The sequence below is a fragment of the Nuphar pumila genome, chromosome 12 (genome assembly GCF_984573655.1).
Source record: "Nuphar pumila chromosome 12, dmNupPumi1.hap1.1, whole genome shotgun sequence".
NCBI classification, from domain to species: Eukaryota; Viridiplantae; Streptophyta; class Magnoliopsida; order Nymphaeales; family Nymphaeaceae; genus Nuphar; species Nuphar pumila.
Genome location: NC_143260.1, coordinates 18,348,479 through 18,373,935, shown reverse-complemented (window position 1 = coordinate 18,373,935; position 25,457 = coordinate 18,348,479). Strand labels below are relative to the sequence as shown.

Sequence of the window (25,457 nt, the reverse complement as noted above, 5' to 3'; positions counted from 1 at the left end):
ATATAAAAACTGGAATATGCAAATTAGTAAAATATGTAAACTGGTATGAAGATTTTCATAGGTTCTTATGCAAATCTAACCCTCCAGATGCAAGATGCATTCAGTCTGATTCATTTGTTTGGAATTGACTATTGGACCATCATAATTGGACCAAGAAAAGTGATTTTTTATGCTTGCATTCTAAACGGTTGATTTTCAAGCCTTAAAACATCTTTTTCATATATCCTAATTGAATGATCCAAGAGTCTATTTCTATAAAACCATTCATTTAGATAGCATTGGTACAGTGAAATTTTAGAAAAAAACAAAAAAAGCCTTTGAAAATCTTGGTGCATACCTGTTTACATATTTGATGCCTATATATATAAGAAAATGAGTGGGTGCTAAACCCATTTGGTGCTAAACAACGTGCTAAATGGGTTTTCAGCTTTTTCGGTGCTTTTTATGCGGTTACAACCCTATAAATATGTTGGGCATGGTTGATTTACTAAGAATCCACACCTGGATCATGTGTTTTTGATGAAAAAAATAATGTTTTGAGCCTTTAAAAACCCACCCATATTGGAATCAAATGCTTCAAGAACTGGTCGCTATAAAATCAATACATAAATCACATCTGTCCAGTCAGAATTTAAAAATAAAATGAAAAAAACTCAAAAAACCCATTTAGCACACAGTTTAACACCAAATGTGTTTAGCACCGGCCCATTATTATATATATATATATATATATATATATATATATATATATATATATATATATATATATATATATATATATATATATAGAGAGAGAGAGAGAGAGAGAGAGAGAGAGATCAACCTTACTAAGGTAGGGGATCAACAAAATGTTGAGCCCGCGAAAACAAAAAAACAACCCAAAACAAAGGGCCGAAAGCACGAAGGCAAAACATAAAAATAGGAGAACACAGAGATCAACTAGGGTCTTGAGGAAGAGAAGGCGGTTGAAGGGAGTGGATAACATGGGAGTAGCGCGCATAATTGCATAGAGAGGGGGCGGGGGGGGGGGGGGGGGAATTGGTAGTAGCTCACACGTTAGGTGTAAAATGATATGTGCTAAATGGGGTTTTCAGCCCTTTTGGTGTTTTTTTGCAGTTTCAAGCCATACATGTGTTGGGCATGGTCGATTTATGAGGAATCAAGCTCTACATGTGTTGGGCATGATCAATTTATGAGGAATCAACACCTGGATTATTTTTTTTTTATGAAAAATATGATATTTGGAGATTCAAAAATTTACAAAGATCTTGGACCGTTGATTTTTTGAACCTTACAAAAACTCACCCATGTGTCGGAATAGAAGATCAACATTTAAAAATAAAATAAAATAACTGAAAAGCCCATTTAGCAGGCTCATTTCGCACCTAACTTGTGGGCAGCTACCAATCGTTAGTAAACAGTTGTTTTATTGATCCTTTTCCTCTGCATTCATTTTGTTACATTCATATATGATAACAAATGAGGCCGCTTCCCTTTGGGGCTGTCATAATACGGTACTATTTGTTACTCTTCTTGCTTTAGCGACAGTAGATGCAGCAAACTCGGTTTGGTGAATCATGGTATTCTTGGTTCAAAGAAATTTAAAAATGTGGCCCGCCATCACAACCGACACTGCCGAAAGAAAGAAAAAAGAAAACAATAATTTGCTATGTGGCTGATGCAAACTATGGCAAATTCACATTCGTGGAAACATGCGCACCAACTTTTGGCTTTACGAGGTTAGAAGAAAATAGAAACTCGTGAAGTGCATCTGTTTTATTATATCTTTGGCGATTATGACAAAAAATAAAGGCACCCTTTTCTTTTATTGTTTAATGGCAGGGATACTTTGGTCAGAAGCCCAAACAGGGTGTTTTAATTCTTTCCTATCTGTGCCTATGTTTTTCCCACCTTCCTTTCCCTTTTCCCATAATTTTGTATATCCCATCCCCACCTTCCTTTCCCTTTTCTTTTTTAACTCCTTTCTGTTTTCCTCAATGGTACATTTGATTCTTTAGTACTTGTTATTATAATACTCCTCTATTTTATGGGTGGTGCGCTGCGCCCCATTTTTTTTTTTTTTGCCAATATGGCGTTTTCTAGTTGCTTTAGGACTTTGGTGCGTATTAGGATCCATAGGCTCCGTACGCCGATAAGAGTTTAAAATCGTTATTCCTTTAGTAATCCCAAACTGGTGTAACCCCAAAATCCGAGAAAATTGCCTATCTAAATGAAGGAAGCAGTCTAAAAACAACATACTGCAGTCCATCCTTGATTTGTTTGTGTAATCCGATTCTGATGTGAATGCAGGGAGGCCATTCATATCTCTGGCGAAGCAATAGGCCAGAGTTGTGTTTCTCTATTGACATCTGGTGAGGCTCTGTGAAAGGTTTGCGCGTATGCCGGGGAGCAAGTACAACCGCAACCCCGGCGTCCCTGCCACCAGACTGGAGAGGCTGTTGAGAGAAAGAGGATTGAGGAAAATTAACAGAGGAAACAATTCCGGGAATGAGAACCTGGATCGGAGCGAGAATGGTGTAGTGGAGAATGAGGCGAGCGTGAGCGGGAATAACGACTATGATGATGAATTGTTGGAAGCGGTGGCGGCTGCAGTGGTGAATTCGTATGGCGAGAGGTGCGGAAGTGAAGATGGAAGGCCTGCGAAGCAGAGGTTGTTAGTGGTGGCTAACCGGCTTCCGGTGTCTGCAATCAGGAAAGGAGAGGATTCATGGTCATTGGAGATCAGTGCTGGAGGTCTGGTCAGTGCCCTTCTTGGTAAGGGAAGCCTGTACTGATCTATTCAAATGGAGCCCTTCTTTTCTTTTCTTTTTTTTTGTTCTTCAGTTGTGAGTTGGTACCAGATCAGAAACCAAGAATTTTTTTTTAAGAAACAAGAAAAGTCTCTTTAGTATAATGCTTGCTCATTTATATTGAAATCTTGACTTATTTGCTTTTAAAGCAACACAGAATTGTTTCATACGATAGTTCATTACTCGAAATGGAAATAGCCTCGACTTTGGCCATGCGTTTGCAACATTGCTTTGGTAGCATGCCATGCTTTGTTCCCCTCCCCCCCGCCCCTTCCCCCTCTTTTTTTTCTTCTTTTGTTTTTCTCTTTCAGGTAAAACCTTTTTTCTGTCCATTACCATCTTTGAGAAAATGACAAAATCATAAACCAAGGTCTCTTAGTATAGTGCTTGCTCATTTATATTGAAATCTTGATTTATTTGCCTTTAAAGCAACATGGAATTGTTTCATATGATAGTTCATTACTGGAGATGGAAATTGGTCCAGTTTGAAAATGCGTTTGCAGCATTAACGTCCAAGGCTTTGCTAGCATGCTATACTTAGTTTCCCTTTTTCTCTTTCTGCTTTTTTTTTTTCTCTTTTCTTTCAGGTGAAGCCCTTCTACTGTCTATTGCCTTCTTTTAAAATATTACATCCTTTCTGAATGTTTGCATTGTAGGTGTGAAGCAGTTTGAAGCCAAGTGGATCGGATGGGCTGGTGTCAATGTGCCAGATGAAAATGGTCAGAAGGCGCTCACCAAAGCATTAGCAGAGAAGGTACTCAAAAGAGCATCTTTGCTTTTGTGTGGTTTCTGCATTTGGGTTATTAGAGACGTTTCTTGTTTTTTGACTTCTGTTTTGATTAGATGAGGATTACCATTGTGGAATCTTTTTTTGACTGAGGCAATTATTCTGAATCTTGAGCTTTCACAAATTTTTTCATGATGGATGAAGAGGTGTATACCTGTTTTTCTTGATGAGGACATAGTCCACCAATATTATAACGGTTACTGCAACAACATTTTATGGCCTCTGTTTCACTACCTTGGGCTTCCTCAAGAGGACCGACTTGCTACCACTCGCAGTTTCCAATCCCAGTTTGATGCATATAAGAAGGCCAACCAAATGTTTGCTGACGTGGTAAATGAACATTATCAAGAAGGAGACGTGGTATGGTGCCACGATTATCATCTGATGTTTCTTCCTAAATGCCTAAAGGAGCGGAACAGCAAGATGAAAGTTGGTTGGTTCCTTCATACCCCTTTTCCTTCGTCTGAGATCCATAGGACATTGCCATCCCGTTCAGAGCTACTAAGATCTGTTCTTGCTGCTGATTTAGTTGGGTAAGAAATACATGCACAAAAAAATTATTCAATACTTTATTTTTGCGATGCATTTTTGTTTTAATTTTTGTGCATCTTTTGTTGTTTATAGAAGACAATTTCAATCTTTGTTCAGATCTTGTTCAATCTAGTCGTTGTGTTTCAATATCCATGTTATTGGAATTTCAAAAGAAAATGTCTGTCTTGGCTTCTTAGGAATTTGTTTGCATTGTCTGTGATCATCCACCTGTCATCTGCCACGAGGACACAAATTGTTCATTGTTGATTAATTGTATGTCCAAATGGTAGAGTCAAAACTGGAACCCAGACTTCGTTTACATATTCAAGCATATGATCAGTCCTTCTGGTAGGAAAGTAAGATGATAACATCAGCTATCACCACAAAATTATTCATATTGTCAAGAAATCAACACCTTGTATTTGAAATAGCAACAAACTGCAAGTACGTGGGATCTTGGGGTATTCAATCTACAAAATACAAATGTCACAAAACCCCTCTAGGAAGTGTTGATATGTATGGGGCTCCAACCTGAGCATCTATGGTAAATCTGCCTAGATTAAAATAATAAAATTGCGCTCAAATCATGAAACAAAAGGTAATGAAAGGTCTATGGAAATGAAAGAATAATTTTTTTTTACAGGAATCCATGCAGGGCGTGTAACAGCTCATGTGTTTGAAAAACTATCTTGTACATATAGGGCAGCTTTAAGTGGTCATGGTATCACTATAGAATCTCAAATTTGTTGAATTTTTGTTGTTCAAGCCTTCTATAGGTTACTCTGTTATTAGGGGCAGCATTTAACAGTTGTGTTTGAGAGGATGTGGCACAAGCATTCCGGCATCCTCTCTACTTGTTTGTAATTGCTGCTATTGCATGTAATAAAATAGTGGAAAATACAAAAACAATGCCACTAAGGGTTTTACAAGGTTACAATCACAAAAGTGCATAGGCACAAACCAATGCCATTAAGGGCTTACAAGATCGCAACACAATGTGCACAAGCACAAGTCCACTAGGACAAAACAATAGCCATCAAGGAGCAACAACAAAAGCACTAAGTACATATAAAACATTAAGGAACTAAATAGAAAAATACAAAATTTAAAAAATATTCATCTTTATTAAGCATAAATGCTTAAGAGAAGTATTAACAATTGAGGGAGAACAAGACCTCTTTATATACGCATTACAAGGGTGAGAGAGACCAAATGGGAGCTCTCAATATAGTCGATGGGAGCTCCCAACCAGAGTTACCGAAAATGCCTAGGTAAGTGGGGAAGCGTGCTTTCCCAAAGCGCATTTCGGAAGCACGACATTTCGCACTTCCGAAACGTGCGGGGAAGCGCCCTTTTTTTTGGGAAGCACCCTTCCCTTTTATGGAAAGTGCACTTCCCTTTAATGGGAAACACATTTCCCTTTTTTGGGAAGCGCGCTTCCCATCTCGCTTCCCCCCACGCTTTCCCCTCACTTCCCTCATGTTTTTTTTGTATTTTTATTTATTTTTTAATTTTTTTTCCTTTTTTCGCTTCCCCCTCCCTTCCTAGGTCACTTCCGGTTCGCTTCTGAGACGATTCTTGATTCACTCCTAAGTCGTCCCATGCTTCCCGCTTTCTAAAATTTTGAAAGTGCCTCGCTTCCCACTTCCGCTTTTTGTATCGCTTCCCGCTCCCGCTTCTTCAATTGGCAACCATGCTCTCTACGGTCATATTTATGATTGTTGGAGAGTCTCCAACGACTCTATGGTCAAAAGACCATAGCGCCCTTGCTTAAAAGGGCAAATTATATAAAATAAATAAATAAAAAAGGAAAAAACTGTTCCTAATGAACAATCCCTATTACATGAGTAAAATGATGAAAATATCTCTAGAGGATATTTACTTATTACATATATATATATATATATATATATATATATATACACACATCTTGACACTCTCCCTCAAGCTTACGGTGTGATATACCGAAAGTTTGGAAATACAATAAAGAATCAATGGAAAGGATCTAAGTCTTCAAATGCCTTTATTGGTGATGATCCCCAAACTCATGCATTGGCTATCTCCATCTTCATGATATGATGCATTGAAGATGTCCTTTCTCAATCCATCACATCTTTAGGAACAAACCAAAAGATTTCAACTACACAAGGAAAATATCCTAGCCCAATAGTTATAAAGTTTTAAAACCAATATATTTTAAAACAAGAATAGAATTTTCAAACAAAGTACTAATAATTTTTAGAAACATTAGATAATCATTAAGAAAGACACGAGGTATATTCCTCAGGAATGAATTTTTATGAAATAGAACAATAATCATAAAATCATCATATTTTTCAAGAAAACATAACATTGACCACAAGAAAATTTGATCATTAAAGGACATATGATTCATCTAGAAGAGATAAACAATTATGCATAAATAATATCCTAGCATTTCAATCATGCATATAATAAAAAAAGAACTAATTAACTTCATGCATACAATAATGTGAATAAGATTATCAATATGAAACACACATATCTATCCAACATGCAATTAAAACATATTTAATTCATATAAAATGACAATAAAAATAACTATTTTTATCAATAAAATGCATGATTTTAATGTAAAGAATCAAATGGCCTTCAATTACGAACAAAATTGTCCACCAATATCAAGTGGACAACACACAATTGTTTTCGTAAGGAGCACACTCTGAACATCTAAAAAAGGGCACACGCCAGAAGGCTCACAATATAAAGAATAAGATTTTATTAAACATCACAAGTATGAAAAAAATGTTTGAAATTTTTATCTATAAACATCTTCCGTACAAGAAAAAATAAGTAGTAAAAGATTAAAAATTTCAATGAGAGATTTAAAAAAAAAAACACATAATAAAGAGAATGATATTTGCAAATCAACACTAATTTGCAAAAAATATGAAGAGATTTAAATTTTCACAACTATTAAGAAGTGATATTTTGAAAATTTTAACAATAGTTTGACCACCACAAGCAATCACCTCACTAGGCCTCCAAACCTCAAACATCAAGTGCATCTGCGACTAAAACAAGAGCATAATCATCATGCCACTAAAAAGCCAAAGACACACACGAAGGTGTGTATAAACATCTCTTGTTTACATATAATGACACTTAAAAACAAGTGTATCAATAACTAGAACAAAAGCATAATGCCAACGAAGGGTTAAAATCACACACAAAAATAAACATCTCTTGTCTACGTATAATGACACTAAAAAATCAAGTGTATCAACGACTAAATCAAGAGTATAGTACCAACGATGGGCTAAAATCACACATAAAGGTGTGAATAAACATTTCTTGTCTACATATAATGATACTAAAAAATCAAGTGTATCAACGACTAGATCAAGAGTATAATCACAATGCCAACAATAAGCTAAAACCACACATGAAGGTGTAAACAAACATCTCTTGTCTACATATAATGACATATATATAAGAGGCATAATAGGAAGAAACACAAGGTAAGAGAGTTTGTAATGAAAACACACTAATGTTATCAATAAAAATATCAATTTTAAGCATATTTCGAAACACCATGATTTTAAAAATAGATAGCCATCAAAGATAAACAGAGTTATAAGCATCCATAATAACAATGGTCATGCAACAAATGAGTGATACAACTCAGATCCAGAGATCAAACAACTGTCAGTTAGAGCCAAACCATAAGTTGATAATCTAAACTGATATAAAATGAGGTGCACACAACTCACCCCAACATCTCTAAATAAAAAATTATAAGGCCAAGAAAAATGATGCATCATATAAAATTTCTGTGATGGATATAACAAATATCATAAGAAGGCAATAAATACTCACGAAAATCATTTTCCAAACAAGTGAGTTCAAATATAAGAACTGCTTTGAAAAAATAAAGTTTCAAATCAAATCCAAAAACAATAGATGAAAAACTTGGATTGAATATAGTGAAATCATATGCACATGTAATCATAAGCATCATTAATATAAACATGCTATATAGAGAGATAGCTCAATCTAGATTACAAGTCTACTACGAAACAATCAATGTCATTAAAGAGGACCAAAACATATATAGAGATTCTTAAATAACCATATAAAAAATCAAGTGCATATACAAGTACAATTAATCATAGATTCTCACAATGAGATCAAAAGAATTCATGTATATGCAATAATCTAAATAACTCAAAACTACATATCTTATACAAAAGACATGAGATTTAAGGCACTAAGGGTACAATATAAAAATTTAATATTTTATAAATAACAAGTATGCAATGAATCAATAGTCTTTAATCAAGAACACACATATCCACCAAAGATCTAAGTGGACAAACATGTTCATCAATAATGGACAAGTACTAAAGTGAACCATGAGAAAAACACATATAACTCCTATAAAAACACAAAATTTTCTCATGATTCTTATCTTAATGTTTTATTAAAAACTAAGTATGCAACACAATATTTAAATCACATACAAAGCATGTAAAATAATGCTATGAGACTAATAACATAATCATAAGTACCAAAAAAATGATCAACAATATAAACACTTAATATCATAACTATTGTCCCACAAAAGACCCATAAAAGACATTTATTAAATTGAATGACTTCCCATAAAAAATTATGCTCAATACCTTATGCAAGAACAAACAATCTTATTCATCATGTAAGGAAATCATAAGTGCATAAGGATCAAATATCAATAAAAAATATTTTATAAGCTAGATCATAATTTTTAACACTTCATATGCTACTTTTAATGCACCAAGAGTAAAGAGAAATATTAAACACAAGTTGAAGAAATTTTTTATAAAATTATACTTGTGAAATACACACATCATTATTTTGAAATATCTCAAATTATTTTAAAATATATAACTTATAGAAAAAACAAAACAAAACCAAGTTCAACAATACGAACATGATTTGACATTTATAATCACGACTTGTTTAGATAAAGCAACTAAATGCCAACAATATAGGCTCAAGCATACACGATTGTATACATATATATCAAATAAAGCAAGTTTTGAAAAATTAAGATCCAAATATGATTTCAAAACATACATATATCTAATTTCTCAAAAATAAACAAATAAGTCTTATAAGATATTTAATAAAAAACAAGTCCAATGATGATTAAAAAACCATTTAGAGAGATTTTTTTGTTTTAATAATAATAACATATATATATATATATTAACGATAAAGAAAATAAGTGTTTTCTTATGCATAATGTATGAAATAGATAACACAAAAAATACTTAAAGATATAAAATGCATATTGGGTCTATATTTGTAACGCCCCAAAATTTCAAACTTGCGAAACTTTCAGAAAACAGGCAAGAGACTAGAAAAATCTCTTTCCTTAAGAGTTTGTTTATGAAATCAATAAAAGACTATTCTTTTGTTAAATTCAGAAAGGCAAGTTGACAACTTTGGGCACGTTAGCTAAAAGAACCAAACTCACAAAATTCAGATATCTCAAGGAAAATCCGTTACAAACCCAAAACGTCTAGGACACGAGCTAAGAGCAGGAAGAAGAAGTCTTGAAGTCATCTTGTAATCGTGCCATCGCCCGTGGTGTACCTAATCATCACCTGTACCCATAGAATGAGTTAGTTTCGCGAAAAACTAGTAGGTGCACAAGAGAGACTACAGGAAACTGAATTAAGTACATTTAATTCAGTATGCTAAGCAGTTTAAAGCATATATATAGTTACATAGGTAAGCAGTACAACAGGGGAAGCAGTGCAACAAGGTAAGCGGTGCAAGCGGGTAAGCAGTGCAAGCGGTAAGCAGTTCAAAGCAAGTAAGCAGCGCAACTGTCAAACGCAGCATGACGATTCATTTGATCGTAAGCTGTGAACTACCACGCAACAAACTTGTTCTCGTTTCTAGAACAGGGTCTCTACATCTAATCATTATCAGGTCCTCGTTTGTCGCTCTCACTACTTCTAACAAACGCTTTGTCCTGAACCACCTTAAACTATTCCCATCTCTCAAGGCCTTACGCGGCCAACTGTCACTGGTTATGACTCACCTAAGGCGTCATACTTTCTCAGAAAAACCTACCCTTCCACAGAAGGTCCAAAACATGATCATGATCTAAGATCACTAAAGATCTGATTCTCACATCAGGGCTCAACATGTAATCATGCTAAAGCAAAAAGCCAAAACTATAGATTCATAAGTGGCTAACCCAAACAATCTCGAAAGATCATCAAAGCTCACCATAACTTTTTATGGTAATCAAAACTCACAAGCTCTACGTTGGATCACTAGGTCTGAGAAAAAGTACGACCTCATAAGGAAATTACTGCCCTAGAGGGTATATCTGGTCTTGGACGACACACTTCCTCACAGGAGTTCACCGTCTTTGCGGCTACCCGCTCTTGGATAGTGTACCTCCTCACAGAGATTCTACCGCTCTAGCTGGATTACCAGATCTGGGAAATATACAACCTCACAAGGAATTACCGCCCTAGAGGGTATACCTAGTCTTGGACGACACACTTCCTCACAGGAGTTCACCGTCTTTGCGGCTACCCGCTCTTGGACAATATACCTTCTCATAGAGATTCTACCGCTCTAGCCGGATCACCTGGTCTTGATCATACATACCCTCACAGAGAAACCTTTGGGAACCCGATCCCCAACAAATGTCATATCCAATGAAAATCATTGCGATACACACATCAACACAAATGACCACTCTCAGGGTTGATAGCCACTATTACAATTAACAAGATCAACGCCGGATCACTTGGTCTGGAAAATGTATACCCTCACAAGGAATTCCGCCCTAGATGGTATACCTGGTCTTGGACCATACACTTCCTCATAGGAGTTCACCGTCTTTGCGGCTACCCGTTCGTGGATAGTGTACATCCTCACAGAGAATCTACCACTCTAGCTGGTTACCTGGTCTTGACCATACACGCCCTCGCAGATAATCCTTTGAAGATCCGGTCCTCAACAGACACCCTACTCAGTGATACATGCATCAATACAATCGACTGCTCCGAACCATCGACCGCTCTTGGGGTCAGCAGTAGCCACAATATGGGCAAAAACATGTATATCAGCAATATGCATCGTATCACTTCACATGGTAAAACAAAACACACGATCACCCATTCCTCCAATAAGGTTCCATGAACCATGAACATATTATCTCATACTCTCAACATTTCTTATCACGTGGCACATCAATCATATCACACAGAAGCATATAATATTACACATCGAATTATTGCTACAAGGAACATTGCAATCCTCAAATAGGACCTCAAAGCATGCATAAACGACACATGAGAACACGCAGATATGGCAATCCAGTTGATTCTATAGGCGAAGAGTAACTAACTCTATCTGACAGCCAAACAAAACAGCTAAATAAGACAAGCACTCATAACAATGCTCATAATACATACAATTACTATCAAATGACTCAGTCCATCAGCAAGTAATTAAATTAATCGTAAGGCATAAACCATTGCATCGCAAGCCATTCATAAGCTATACATGATAAACAATCATATGACAACAGTTATATCACAATATGTAAGCAGCTTATAAGACAAGCGACCACATCAATCCTAGTTGCCACCAGTTCGTAGATTACGAGCTGTATGCAATCACATCAATCATAAGAGATGCAAGCCAACGTGCTACGCTACATCAAACACCAAGTAGTTCGACCAAGGGGTAAAGTAAGTCACATGCTAATATCTAGCAACTGACATAATGCTATTATTATAAGCACTTAACTAGTATGAGAAGCTAGTTATTACTCAGCAAAGAACTGCGTAAGCAGTTTAACCAGATAGAGTAACGCCTTGACATGCATGCATAGCTCAACGAGTAGCATACTAAACTACCGAGCAAGCAAGCAATCGACCAGTGTGAACAGACTTTATGTTTCGATATTACTAACTTGCGGGTACGTGCAGGCAAAACGTAGAAACAACTGAGACTAGTTCGGGCGTCTGTTATTCTATGTATTTTCAATAACCCGAATAGCTAGTTGAGTCCACTCCTAAATGGATGACTTTAGCCGAGTGAGGATTCCTCAAAGGAAGATAAGCAGTGCCACAGATGCATCCAACTTCTGTAGAAGTGTTGAGCTAACTATTGTAGCCCATTTCCCCTAACTCTAATGACTGGGGAGGCTGGATCATTGCCCGTGGGGTGGTTGTTCACAACCTGTCCATTGGAGTTTTGTACCGCTCTGTCCTCTCCCTTGAAAGACAAAAAGAAGCGAATGGGTACGTTAGGGGTTGCTTAACTAACGACCCATCCTATGTTGTGATCTTTAAACCACTCGAACATCTTGCCTATGAAGGCAAATGTGAGGCCATTTTATGTGATTATAGCATTGTGCATTTAACACTATTCGAGGTCGCACAACTGTCTCATCCGATCATCGCAGTACTAGCATGTAGTGCACGACTACAAGTACTCTAGGATGAAAGGGGTATAGTTCATCAATAGGAACCTCAACAGAAGTGTTTCATAAAGATGTAATGCTTCTCAAACTATACTTTGACATTTTTTGTCTTTTGAAATAGCCAGCAGCTTGTGCCAACATTTGGCATGTGATTATCTCGAATATTATTCGCTATCGGGGTATCTACATGCCTCATATGGCTCGATACTGGCCTCGATAGACGGAATACAGGTTTCTCAACAGAACCAGCCAATCACATCCTTTCAAATGCTTCGATTTGGGCAGTTTTTGATGCTTTTGCGCAGCTCCCTAAAATCTCAAGTCGACTCTGTAGGACTGCGTACAAGAAGAGCCAGGATCTTTACGAGGTATCCCTCTCCTTAGACGAAGATGTATCCCCAACTCTCGTCGCAAGAGAGAGAGAGTGGTAAATGTAACAACCACAAATTTTACACTAAAACTTAAAGAATTATGTGGATTTGGGCTTGGGATCCGTTATTGGATCCAAAAGAAAAATGTGCATATTTGAGTATTTTAGTAATACTATATAAATAAATAAGTAATAATAATTTTTTTTTAAAACCACTGTTGGACCCAAGTGGATCCAACTCCTGGATCCACTGCTATCCACGCGACCCAGATCCAAACCGCAATCGGATCCGGCATCGCGGGTCGTGGTTCGGACCCGGACCCGACCCACACCCTGTTAAATGAAAAGAGGGGTTAAAAAGGGGGCAACCCGATATGGGTTGCCCGATAAAAAAATTTTTTGAGAGGGGAAACCCTCTCCCCTGAGATATCGGGTGTTAGGGTTCAGCCGAACCCTAACACATAAGGAGATGGGAGGTGGGGGAGCACACCGCAGCCGCCGGGAGGAGGTGCTCCTTCCTTTTCGGGTGGCCACCCTCCTACAAAGAGGGGACCCCGAACCTCTCTCTCTCTCTCTCTCGCTGTCCCATTCTCTCTCTCTCCCTCTCTTCTCTCTCTAACCCTCGGATTCCCCTCCCCCGAGCTCGGGCCTGCTGTTTGAAGCCGTGTCAGGAGACGCAACGGACCTCTCCGGTGGTGGTGCTGTCCAGGCCGACCGACCCCTCCAGTGGATGCCGCAACACCCTCGCCGGATAATGGTAGGGTTTCTGTAAAATTTTTGTTCAGGTCGAGCATGGATCGGGTGGGATGTGGGTTGTCCAAAACCCAAACTATCGAGTAGTAAATGGAAAAAAATCTCCTATTGGGGTTGTCTGTCACCCCAAACCGAAAACCCCAAATTTTTAATTTGGGTGTTTCGGATTTCTGTTTTTAGGGATTGAGCATGTGTGTGGGGGGTTTCAGATTATTATGGAAAAAAAGAAGAAGAGAAAGAGGGGACTGTCCGTGTGCCACAGTTTCGTAAGAAGAGAGACTTTTTATGCAGTTTGGGGGAAATCGTGATCTCATCCTGTCCTAAAATTTTTCTTTTATGGGTTATTACCTGCGTATGTCTTTTGGAATTTCATGATTTAGTTGATCTACCTTATTGAAATTGGTGATTTCAGTTGTATACACATTCCTCTGAAATTTCTGATATATGTATATATACATATAAATATATATACATTCCTGTAAATTTATGATTTAGCGTCGTATATAACATTTGGGACTGCATGACTTGGCTGGGACTATATTCTCTTGAATTTTAGAATTTATGCTGTGCAAATCCCTTGTGTTGAATATGAAATTTGGTGTTTTATGTTTTTAGAAAATTCCCTGTAACAGAATTGATACTTCTGGTAATTTCATGCAAAAGAGCCGATGCTTGATTCGTTATCACCAATGTATTTCATGTTTGAGTCTGGTATAGGTCCAGTAGCTGTTTCTTTTTGTTGATTCTGCATAATACGACATGCGGTTTAATACTTAATAATCCTGTAAAATGCAGTAGAATGGCTGAAACCATTGTTTGATGTATATGCTGTATGATGGCTGAACTGGAAAAAAAAATGTGTTTTGTTCATGCGGCTGAATGAATTCTGGTTCTGTCTTTTATATTTCTGTGTAACCCAGCGTGCTGTGCATCACTTAGTTAACTTGTGGGATACAGTAGAATGACTGAGTGGTTCATGTTGGATTTTAGAATTTCAGTATGCTAGCTGATTAATACCTAGTTGTCACTTCTCTTGTGCACGAACTTTCTTGTGTTTGTATTACTGACTTAGGCTGAATGGGTTTTACAGTCTTTGTTATTTTTGGCCTAGATTCCACATAAAACTGCAAGTTCTCTTACATTCCAACTTCTACCTTAGAGTAGCAGCTGTACACCAATGATAGTTTTAAATTCTTAACATAATTCCTTGATCTCTTCATATAGAAAATGAGTGAGACATATCAAAGAAATGTTATGTATTGACGTTGTATATTGGCCGTACTCAGAGTATGTGAATTTCTTTTCCTTGGAGCATTGTGAACAGAAAGGAAATAATCTAGTGGTAACCTAAATGGGTAAATGATTAAGTAAGTCATGGTTATCCCTTTCTACTAGGGGGGTTGTTTGGGAAACCTTGCTCAATGGGCGATACGGGTTAGGTACCTAATGTAGGTACGTGGTTTGATTCAAATATATTGGTAAGAAAATTAAATATTAACTTTTGTGCTTGAATGGTTTAAAGGCACCGGAGCACTCTGAGTGAGTTTATAAAAACAATATGGAAAATGATGGGGTTGATTCATACACTTGGGTACAATGACTAAGGTTGGGAATCTACTACTGTGGTAGTAGCAGGGTTTGGGGAAGAATGCCCTACACCCTGAAAGGTTAACTAAATGAAAAGATTTACTCACTCAGATTCGGGCTTACCTTTGGAGAGGGTAAGTGGTACAAAACTCCGGGGACATAATTTTTAGTTTCGAGCTAAAGTGACTCGTTGGTCCCTAGTCCTCGGAGTTGGGGGACCCAGACTACCAATTTTGTCCTAGGTGGTAGTTCTTTGTTCTTCTACAGAAGTTAGGGATGCATCCTGTTTTGGTTTTGGCCTTTGGGAGTTTCTCTCGGTCACTGGCCGCTCCCTTGGGATTTCAGTCACAGTTAAAATGTTCGGGTTAATAAAACAACCTTGAATAATATACCCCCGAACATTCTCTTCTGTGATGGTTGCCTTGGCCCGTGTGTACCCGCGGGATAAGAAAAGATAAACATTAACTAGAACAGTTAGGTATCACTGTGTTGGAGTCATTAAAGAGACAATTGCTTACTTTTTCATCATGCTTTATATTCGGTGCTTATGATGAAACGACATCCTAAATTGTGTATATATTAGTTAATTGAATTCATATTAGGGATGTTATTCATGTTAGTGCAAGTTCTGCTTTAATTGCTTAATACCTTGCTTAATTGTTGTAGTTGCATAAAATGCTTTTTGTGCTTAAGTATAACTGTTACATAATCTACCTTTCTATTCAGATATATGTCTATTATTGCTATTGCATCGAATTCCTTATGTGTTTAGACTGAAATTCAAACACGGCACCCACATCACACTTGACACATGATCTACTTGCTAGAATAATTACAGTTTTCCTACTTAGACGTGGTAGTCTAATTCCTATAATTCCTATTATTTTCAGGAGAAGAGTAGTTCTATGAGCGATGCGGGATGAGGCGCTGACCAAGACTTGATCTATTTGTTCCCTGCCGGTTCTGCTTTCTTTCAGATTGAGATTTTTGTTTTGAGACTCACAATGTGAAAACTCTGATGTTGGATTTTATTATTATTGAAGTGGAAATAAATGGTGTGGTTTGCTTTTACCTTCCTGTAACGTTCTGAAATGCTTAACCCGAGAATTATTAGTTGTTTCCGTTTAAAAAAAAAAAAAATCCTTGAAAATTTGGGTTAAATTTCGGGGCGTTACAGTAAATGCCCATTGCATCCTCCACAAGGATGCCTCTAAAGTGTATGCAATGAGCGAAAACCTAAGCGTCATTTGCAATAGCAAGGCAGTAACAACACATATGCAAAAGCAAGGGCCTGAGCACAAAGTGCTACGACAAAGTAAAGACTGTAAGCAGGAGTGGAACGCAAAACCTTTGCGCAATGTGCGACGACAAAGTAAAGACTGTAAGTAGGAGTGCAAAGCAAAACCTTTGCGCAATATGCGACGGCAAAGTAAAGACTGTAAGCAGGAGTGCAACGCAAAACCTTTGCGTAATGCGCGATGGCAAAGTAAAGATTGTAAGCAGGAGTGTAACGCAAAACCTTTGCGCAATGCACGACGACAAAGTAAAGACTGACAAAAAGTAAAGGACAAGGATCGCGAATCCGCGTCCTTGAGTTAAATGCGTACTCGTATAAATATATATTTATATATATATATATATATTTATATGTATATTTATTTAATGATCCTTTTTAGTTAATTGAACTTAATTCAATTGTCCAAGTCTTTCGTGCAATCTTGCCCTACCTCGAAGAGTTGCAAGCTTGTTGGCATCTGCGGGTGTAAACGATTGACGGCTCGGGTCGCGGAGCGCGAGCGGAATCTGTCGTAACTGCAAATATGTGATATTAACATGCAACCAAGACAAAAGCAAAAATAAGGAGAAGACTCAACTTCTCCGATACATAGGGCTGGGGTAGGGCCGAACGACTCTTGCCACCAAAAGAATAGGTGCAGGGGCCTTCGGCCCCTGCTGAATCAGTAAAAGGGGCAGGGGCCTTCGGCTCCTGCTGGAATAGTAAAAGGAGCAGGGGCCGATGGCCCCTGCTTGGAAAATGAGTAGAGAGAGAGGCGTAGGGGCCAACAGCCCCTTGCGGCTTTTGGGAGAGGAGGCAGGGGCCAAAGGCCTCTATCGATTTGCTTAACATGGAAACGAGACAGGGGCTAAAGGCTCCTGTCGGTTTCTTAGAGGAACAAGAGGCAGGGAGGGCTCTCAACCCTCCCTGGTAGAGACAAAAGGGCAGGCAGGGGCCCCGAAACCCCCTACCGGAACCCTCCTCATAGGTGGCAGGGGTTTTACCCCTGCCAACCTGTCGGCAACTGGTAGGGCTAAAGCCCCTATCACATGGCCCTTCCTCGTCGTAAACAACCGACGAGAAGGGGCTTTTGCCCCCGTCTATCGACGACAGGGAGAAGAAAAGAAAAGAGGAAGAGGAGGTGGGAAAAGGGAAAAGCAATGGGGAAGAAAAGGCATACCTGGTGGTCGCCGGAGGAGCTTCGGGCTGTCGGACGGAAGGTTGCAGGTGGCGGCGGGCTCACAGTGGTTCGTCGACGATCGCCTGCGTCGCTCTCGACAGTAGGAGAGCCGAGAGAGATGCAGGGAGGAGACGAGAGAGAATCAGGAGGAGAGAGTCGAGGGAGCGTGAGGGTAAGAGAGAAGAGACGAGAGAGCAAAGAGGGGAAAGGGAGGTTTCGAGAACCTCCACCCCTTTGCCTCGCTGTCCTTAAGAGATAGCGAGGGAGGCAGTGCCTCAGTTGGGTCCGGGTTGGGTTCGGGTCCGGATCCGACACGAATCCAAAGTCATTTAAATTTTTTTTTTGAGTTTTACAATATTTCTCTTGAATCTAAGCCATACTCTGATACCAAGTTGTAACGCCCCAAAATTTCAACTTGTGATTTCGAAAACATTGACGAAAAACCTTTCAAGATAAGAGTTTTTACTTTTAAAATCGACAACAGAAGCAATTTAGAAATTAGCACAAGTTATCAAATTCTGGGTACGTTTGCAGTAAAATCATCATTACTCATGAAACAACTACTCAAGGGAAGTGAAGAAACAAAACAATAAATTATTAATAAAATCTGCAGTTTATTATAAAATGATAAGCATTCTTTCCCACAATCCAAAAATCTAAAGAGAACTCAAAATTTAGAGCCAATACGCCAGCAGAAAGAAGGAAAATTCTCGAGCCATGTTGCATCGCGCCATCGGCCGCCTGTAAAGTCCTACTCGTCACCTGCCCATGAAATGGGTTAGTGTCATAACAAACCAGTAGGTGCACGAATAGACAATATAAAATAAAATAAAGCAGGACATTCATGAGATACGTAATTTATTATATTAAAAGCAACAAGTACAATATGTAATCTATTCTAGCAGGTGCAACATATGCGAAGATCTATTGTCTTGAAACAGATATGCTCATAACATTTCAAGTAGTACAAATCTCACTCATCTACAACTATTATCAAAGGGATATTCTTTAAGTTCTGATATTAACTGGCCTGTGGGTACGCACAGACACGAAACGTAGAAACAATCGAGACCGATCTGGGGGTTTATTATGTTAGGTGTTTTTCATTAACCCAGATGGCTGACTGAGTCCGCTCATAAGGGGACGGTCAGTGACAAAGAGAGTAAATCCCCCAAGACATTCGTGACCCATGGATGCATCCAACTTCTGCTGGGAGTTACCACCTAGGATAATTTATGGTAATCACAATTCCCCTAACTCTGATGACTGGAGAAGCCGAGTCTCTTGCCGGTGGGGTGGTTGTTAATAACCTGTCCATCAGAGTTTTTGTACCATCCATCCTCTCCCTTGATGAACCGTGAATGTCGAATGAGCACGACGGGGGTTTCTTAACCGTCGTCCCATTCTACATGTTCTGGTCTGTTAGACCCACTCGAGCATCTTGCTTGTGAATACGAGTTGTCACCATTTATGTGATCTAAGTATTGTGCCATATACACACTTCGAGGTTGCTACAACCTCATCATCGTAACACCAACGTGACGTACTTGTCTAAAAGTACGGTCGTACCTGTCTGAAGGTACGATTACGATGAGAGGGCAACAATTAATATGTTGGAATTCATTTATTTTATTCATGACATGCATTGCCCTTTGAGCATTTGGCCTATGGAGGCGAACATCATTATTTTCACTTATTTCACCAGCGTGCTCATTGCACACTTCGAGGTGCTTAACGACTTCACATACTACTTATCGTAAGGTATATATCGTACCTGACTCAAGGTACGACTACGATAGCAGGTTATGGGTTTCCCGAAGGATAACCTCACACAATGTTTCATATAACTTAAAAACAGTAATATACTTGGCATGCTCAAACACTACGAAACAGGAAATCTTAAACCGATCTTGAGATCGGCGTGGATCCAATCATTCCTTCCGAGTAACCGACTCGGGGTACAATTAGTTGCATCTAGCAACGCATAAATAGATCACAAGCTTTATAAGCAGAATTTTGTTATCGAGAAGTCAACCTTGCACAAGGAAGCACCTCTTCTTGAGCTTTTAGTGCTTGTACACAATTTCACACCTTTCAAAAGGTGCAAGATATGGTACGCGCACCTGCACACCCTATGAGGCTCGGCTGAGGACGACAACAAGATTCAACATGTAATAACAAACAAAGCATCTACAATACAATCACAACAGCGAGCAAGTATAGAAACACAGTAATAGGAATCACAGTAAAAATGCGCCTACCCATATAGCAAACATCAAGCATGTAATTTTAGAAGAGTAGGAACGAGAAAATACAAAACAAGCAATCACAAGTTATATTGTTCTACATGTAAGCATGTATGAAAAATCAATTATTCTATCTCAGAATTCTTATACTTTATTTCATTCATCCAAAATCCTTGTGTGACTTTCTCCTACCTTGGGATGTTGTGTAGTTGCGTGCGCCTACGAGTGTAGATGATACGGGGCTCGGGCTGCGGAGCACGAACGAGACCCGTTGCGTAAATTTGCAAGAGTGTGAAAGCTATTATGCCATAGTTGTAAAAAGAACAGAAGGGCAGTGGTAAGGTCTGCCCTGTCGGCGGAAAGCACGAGCGACAAGGGTTGAGACCCCTATCGTACGGAATCTGATGAGTGGCAGGGGTCAAGGCCCCTGCTTACCAGGAAAGTATTGAACGACAGGGGCCCAAGACCCCTACCTAACAAAACGACGAACAGCAGGGGCCTCAGCCCCTGCCTGACAAAACAACGAATGACAGGGGCCTCGGTCCCTGCCTAATAGAACAACGAACGACAGGGGCGTCGGCCCCTACTAGACAAAACAACGAACGGAGGGGGCCTCGGCCCCTGCCTGACAAAACAACAAACGGTTGGGGCCTCGGCCCTTGCCTGACAAAACAACGACGAATAGGGAGGGAGAGCACGACAGGGACTGCCAGCCTCCCGACAATGCAAAGAAAAGAAGGGGGGAAGGTGCGGCAGGGGGGTCGTCAGTCCCCTGCCGCCCTTCTGGTAGGCACAGACGGAGCGGGAGGGCGCGGCAGGGGCCGCCGGCCTCCTGCCGTCCTCCCAGCGAGACAACAGAGGGAGAGGGAGGGCACGACAGGGGCCATGGGCCTCCTGTCGGCTTCCCGGCAAGCCATCAGAGAGAGCGAGGAAAGAAGCAGGGCACAACAGGAGCCATCGGCCTCCTGTCGGCCCCCCGACGAGACAACAGAGAGAGGGAGGAGAACCAGAAGACAGGGAGGAGGAGAAGGGGGAGGCACGACAGGGGGCCGACGGCCTCTTGCTGGCCTTCCGACAACCGAAGAAGGAGAAGAAGAGAAGAAGAGAAGAAGAGAAGAAGAGAAGAAGAGAAGAACATACCTGGGAGGGGATCGACGATGTCGGTGCTGTCACACACAAGAGAGAGAGAGAGAGCTGCAGGCGTACCAGTGAGGTAGCCAGCCACGACAGGGTCAGAGGTTGCGAGAAGGGGGCACCGACGCAAGGAAGAGGTGGAGAGAGGCGCGTCGCTGAGAGCCCTCCCTCCCCTCCTGCGATGCTCTTAAAGAGCTCGGGGGGGGGGGGGATATTCGGGGAAACCCTCAAGGGTTTCCCTTATCCGGTCAAGGGGGTGGAGCGACACGGGCGGGGTGCTGCGCACAGGGGAGAGGGTTTTCTTATAAAACCTCACCCTTGTGTCAGGTTTTACAACCATAACGAGCCCAGGTCGGGTCTGGACCCGACCCGGGTCCGATTTTTTTTTTTAAACGTGGGTTTTACAATAAATCCTTCACGAGGCACAAATTCGAACCAAAGGATCCCAAGACCCAAAAAAGGCAAAATGCCAAGAAGATTTTTTTGGCTTTGATACAATATAGTGAAATATCGAAAAATACAAAAACAATGCCACTAAGGGCTTTACAAGATTACAATCACAAAAGTGCATAAGCACAAACCAATATCATTAAGGGCTTACAAGATCGCAATACAATATCCACAAGCACAAGTCCACTATAGGACAAAACAATAGCCATCAAGGGGCAACAACACAAGCACTAAATGCATATAAAACATTAAGGAACTAAATAGAAAAACACAAAATGTAAAAACTATTCATCTTTGTTGAGCATAAATGCTTAAGAGAAGTATTAACAATTGAGGGAGAACAAAGCCCTTTTATATACACATTACAAGGGAGAGAGACCAAATGGGAGCTCCCAATAGAGTCGTTGGGAGCTCCCAACGGTCATATTTATGACCGTTGGAGAGCCTCCAACGACTATGATCAAAAGACCATAGAGCCCTTGCTTAAAATGCCAAATTATAAAAAATAAAAAATAAAAAAGGGAAAAACTATTCCTAATGAAGAGTCCCTATTACATGAGTAAAATGATGAAAAAATGATGAAAATACCCCTAAAGGATATTTATGTAATGAAATGATGATCTTCCACAAAAGCACAAAAGCTCACAATGGGTGTCTATTGGAGACACTACAAGCACAACCCGCAAAAGGGTATAAATGGAAGAACACAAGATACAATAATAAACTTTTATTTCTCATGAGAAATGCTTAAGAAGCATTAAAATACAAAGGAGGGGATCACCCCTATTTATACAAGAAAAGGGAAGAGTAAGAAGCGCTCTTCTTAAGAGTCGTTGGACCTAGTCCAACAGCTCTATTTATAGTAAAGACTTGGTGTAAAGCCTTAAGAACAATGTACTTGGGGTTAGGAACATGTGTATTCCCAGTCAAGCATGACTTTTTCAGGCTGTCAGGTATGCCTTTGTAATGTGAATTCCACAAGGTAACCCACCTTCAAATGGACCATAGGACTGAAACAGATTTGCTTCTGTCCTCTGGTCACATCAGGGCTGCATGATTCACCAAGTGGAGCATAGTCCACGAAAATCAGCTTAGGTTGTGTACTATTGATGGAACATGGTAAACTCATTTTTCTCCATATGGAAGTGCTTTGGATAACTAGGCATGTGCGTGGAGAAAGCCTCAAAAATTGAAGGCCAAGTGCCCCTGCACTGAAAGGTGGCTGACAGCGTTTTATCCTGGCAGATCACCTGTCCCATTGGTTGGTTGAATCAGGCCAGCCCCTTCTAGTGGGGTGGCTGAGAAATAGGTCTCTGAAATTGCCAGTCTGGGTACTGCTCCTCCATTGTCCCAGTTGTGTAAAATAGTTCAAGGCGATCAGGAGAATTGGTTCCACATAAACTCTGATTTGTTAAACTCATAAACAAATTACATCATAATTCACTCTGTGTCTCTCCTTGTGACATACTAAGATGGTAAAAGGAGTATTAGGTGGCCTGTCCCTTCTATATTGTAGTATTGGTCACTTGCACCTGACCTGATTTAGGTCTATTAACTCAATTTAGTTATTGTGTTTGATATGTTCTATATATAGCTTCTTGTGTTCAGGTTATTGGAGACAATTGAAAAATGCAGGATCTGTTTTTATTGCCTCTTCTGTAACTTATAGTCTTCTGTGAAAAAGTCATTCCTTATCTGGATTTCCATGAATAAGTTTGTGACTTAGTTTCCTCTCTTCTAAGGCTGTAAAATTCTGTTTGCAGTTTTCACACATATGACTATGCAAGGCATTTTGTTAGTGCTTGCACTCGTATCCTTGGACTTGAGGGCACACCAGAAGGTGTAGAAGATCAAGGAAAGCTAACTCGAATTGCTGCGGTAGTGTTCTTTTCTAGAATTTTTTTCTTCATACAGCGCTATTTTTATGCTTGAGTTTTCCCATGCTTGACTTAACATGTCAATTTCGTTTAAGCAATTGTCTGCTTCTTTATTGCTGCTTGTTCAAATTTTGGCACTATGCTATGTAAGATGTCTCTGTGCAATGTGATGATATCTTTATTTTTATCCTTCTCATTTTTTCTGGAAACTCCAGTTTCCAATTGGGATAGACTCAGACAGATTCATTCAAGCACTTGAGCTTCCACAGGTCCAAGAGCACATCAGGGAGCTGAAAGAACGATTTGCTGGAAGAAAGGTGAAATCTGCTCTCTTAGAATTACGGCACATGGTGAAATATGTTGTTATTTTAAAAAGCTCTGTACTGTTCTCAACTAAGATGCTTGACTAACATCTTTAATTGAATATAATCCCTCACCAAGTTTACTCAATATTTAGCCTTAAATTTTTGCTTCCTTATCTCAGTTGATTTCTCTATCCCTTAAGCTTGAACTATTGCACTGATGCAACTATGTGCTTGGGGCGGAAATTAATACTGAAAATAGCTGTAGCAGGCAATGTTCTAGATATCTTTGACAACAACATTACACTCCAAAAACCTTTGTCAAAGACTCAAAATGTGAATAAACCAGGGTTACCAACACTATAAGAGAGTGGGAAACACCTTTCCCGGGAAACCGTTTCAGAAACGGGAAACACTGTGTTTTCGAAACTTTTGGGAAACACCAAAAAAAATCATGGTCCCATGCTCTGAAAAACGCATTTGCCACACCAAGGGAAACACATTTCCCACACTATGGGAGACTGTTTCCCATGCGTTTCCCTTTCGTAGGATACATATTTTATATTTTTTGTTTTATTAATTTATTATATTACTCTTTGTTAAACGTTTACCATGTGTTTCCCAATGTCTCTCATTTCTCATTTCACATGCAGATGAAAAGCCTCGTTTCTCATTTTCGTTTCCCATGACGTTTAAGTTTCCCTTTCTGGTAACCTTGGAATAAACCATATATAAGCTGTTGGTTGATTGTGATGCTTTCCACATTTTATAGAAAGTGTGTTACCTTAATTGCCTTTGGGTGAAATATAGCTTAGTCATTCACATGGGAGGCTTTTGGTAGGTTATAATTGTCTTCTAAATCTTCGTAAGTATAACTTCTTATTTAGTTGTGTTTATTTTGTAATATATTGAATTATTAAGAAAATATAATCTTGAAAATTATGGTAAACTGCTACACATCACAAATGAGAGAAGGTGTTGGGTTGGCCCGAATTGTATTCCCTTGGGTGGAGATGCACCGTGCTGAGGATGTAATGGAATCAAAGAGCACAAAATACAAAAGCCACTAGGGGCAAAGAACACAAGCCACTAAGCCTAAATACAAAAGAAGTATCATAAGAGCGACAAAGGGCAAGAGCACATAGGCCACAAAGGGAACACATGAACACATATTATAATATCCATGGGGGCGTGATGGACACAGCCTTTTTCGCCGCAAAAACGCTGAAAACAACATTTTTTACCCCAAAACGACATTTTGTCCGCATCGTCTGAATGATTTGTTAAAAATAAAATTGTATTCAAATACCCGATAAGGGTATTTTTGTCTTTTATCATATAGTACAGTCCACTAGGGACTGAAATGTAATTTAGCATTATTTTAAATAAACTGTCCAACATTCATATTTATGACTGTTAGGCGCAACAGTCGTATTTATGACTGTTGGGCATAATAGTCAAAATGTGACTGTTGGGCACAACAGTCATAATAATGATTGTTGGAAGGCAGTCCAAAGAGCTGGATTGCCTCCCATGTGCTTTTAGAAGCATTTGAGGATTTTCTCTAGGGTTTTTTCCCATCTTATAGGCTTGTATGCCTCTTGTGCTGTTTGGTATTTTTATCTCTTTTGAGATTGTATTTGGTCCATTAGTGACCAACTTTAAGTGAGTT

At 39.3% G+C, this 25,457-nt stretch overlaps 1 protein-coding gene across 1 annotated transcript in view; it reads left to right on the top strand.

Annotated features, from left to right (window-relative positions):
* LOC149820184 (alpha,alpha-trehalose-phosphate synthase [UDP-forming] 1-like) overlaps window positions 1-25,457 on the top strand; it is a 136,670-nt gene that overhangs the window by 18,244 nt on the left and 92,969 nt on the right. The window contains exons 2-6 of the mRNA XM_089983320.1: window positions 2,311-2,775; window positions 3,467-3,564; window positions 3,742-4,130; window positions 23,370-23,484; window positions 23,699-23,800. Of these exons, the coding sequence (XP_089839446.1) occupies window positions 2,400-2,775; window positions 3,467-3,564; window positions 3,742-4,130; window positions 23,370-23,484; window positions 23,699-23,800 (1,080 nt within the window). The 5' untranslated portion in view covers window positions 2,311-2,399. The remainder of the gene's footprint in view (window positions 1-2,310; window positions 2,776-3,466; window positions 3,565-3,741; window positions 4,131-23,369; window positions 23,485-23,698; window positions 23,801-25,457) is intronic.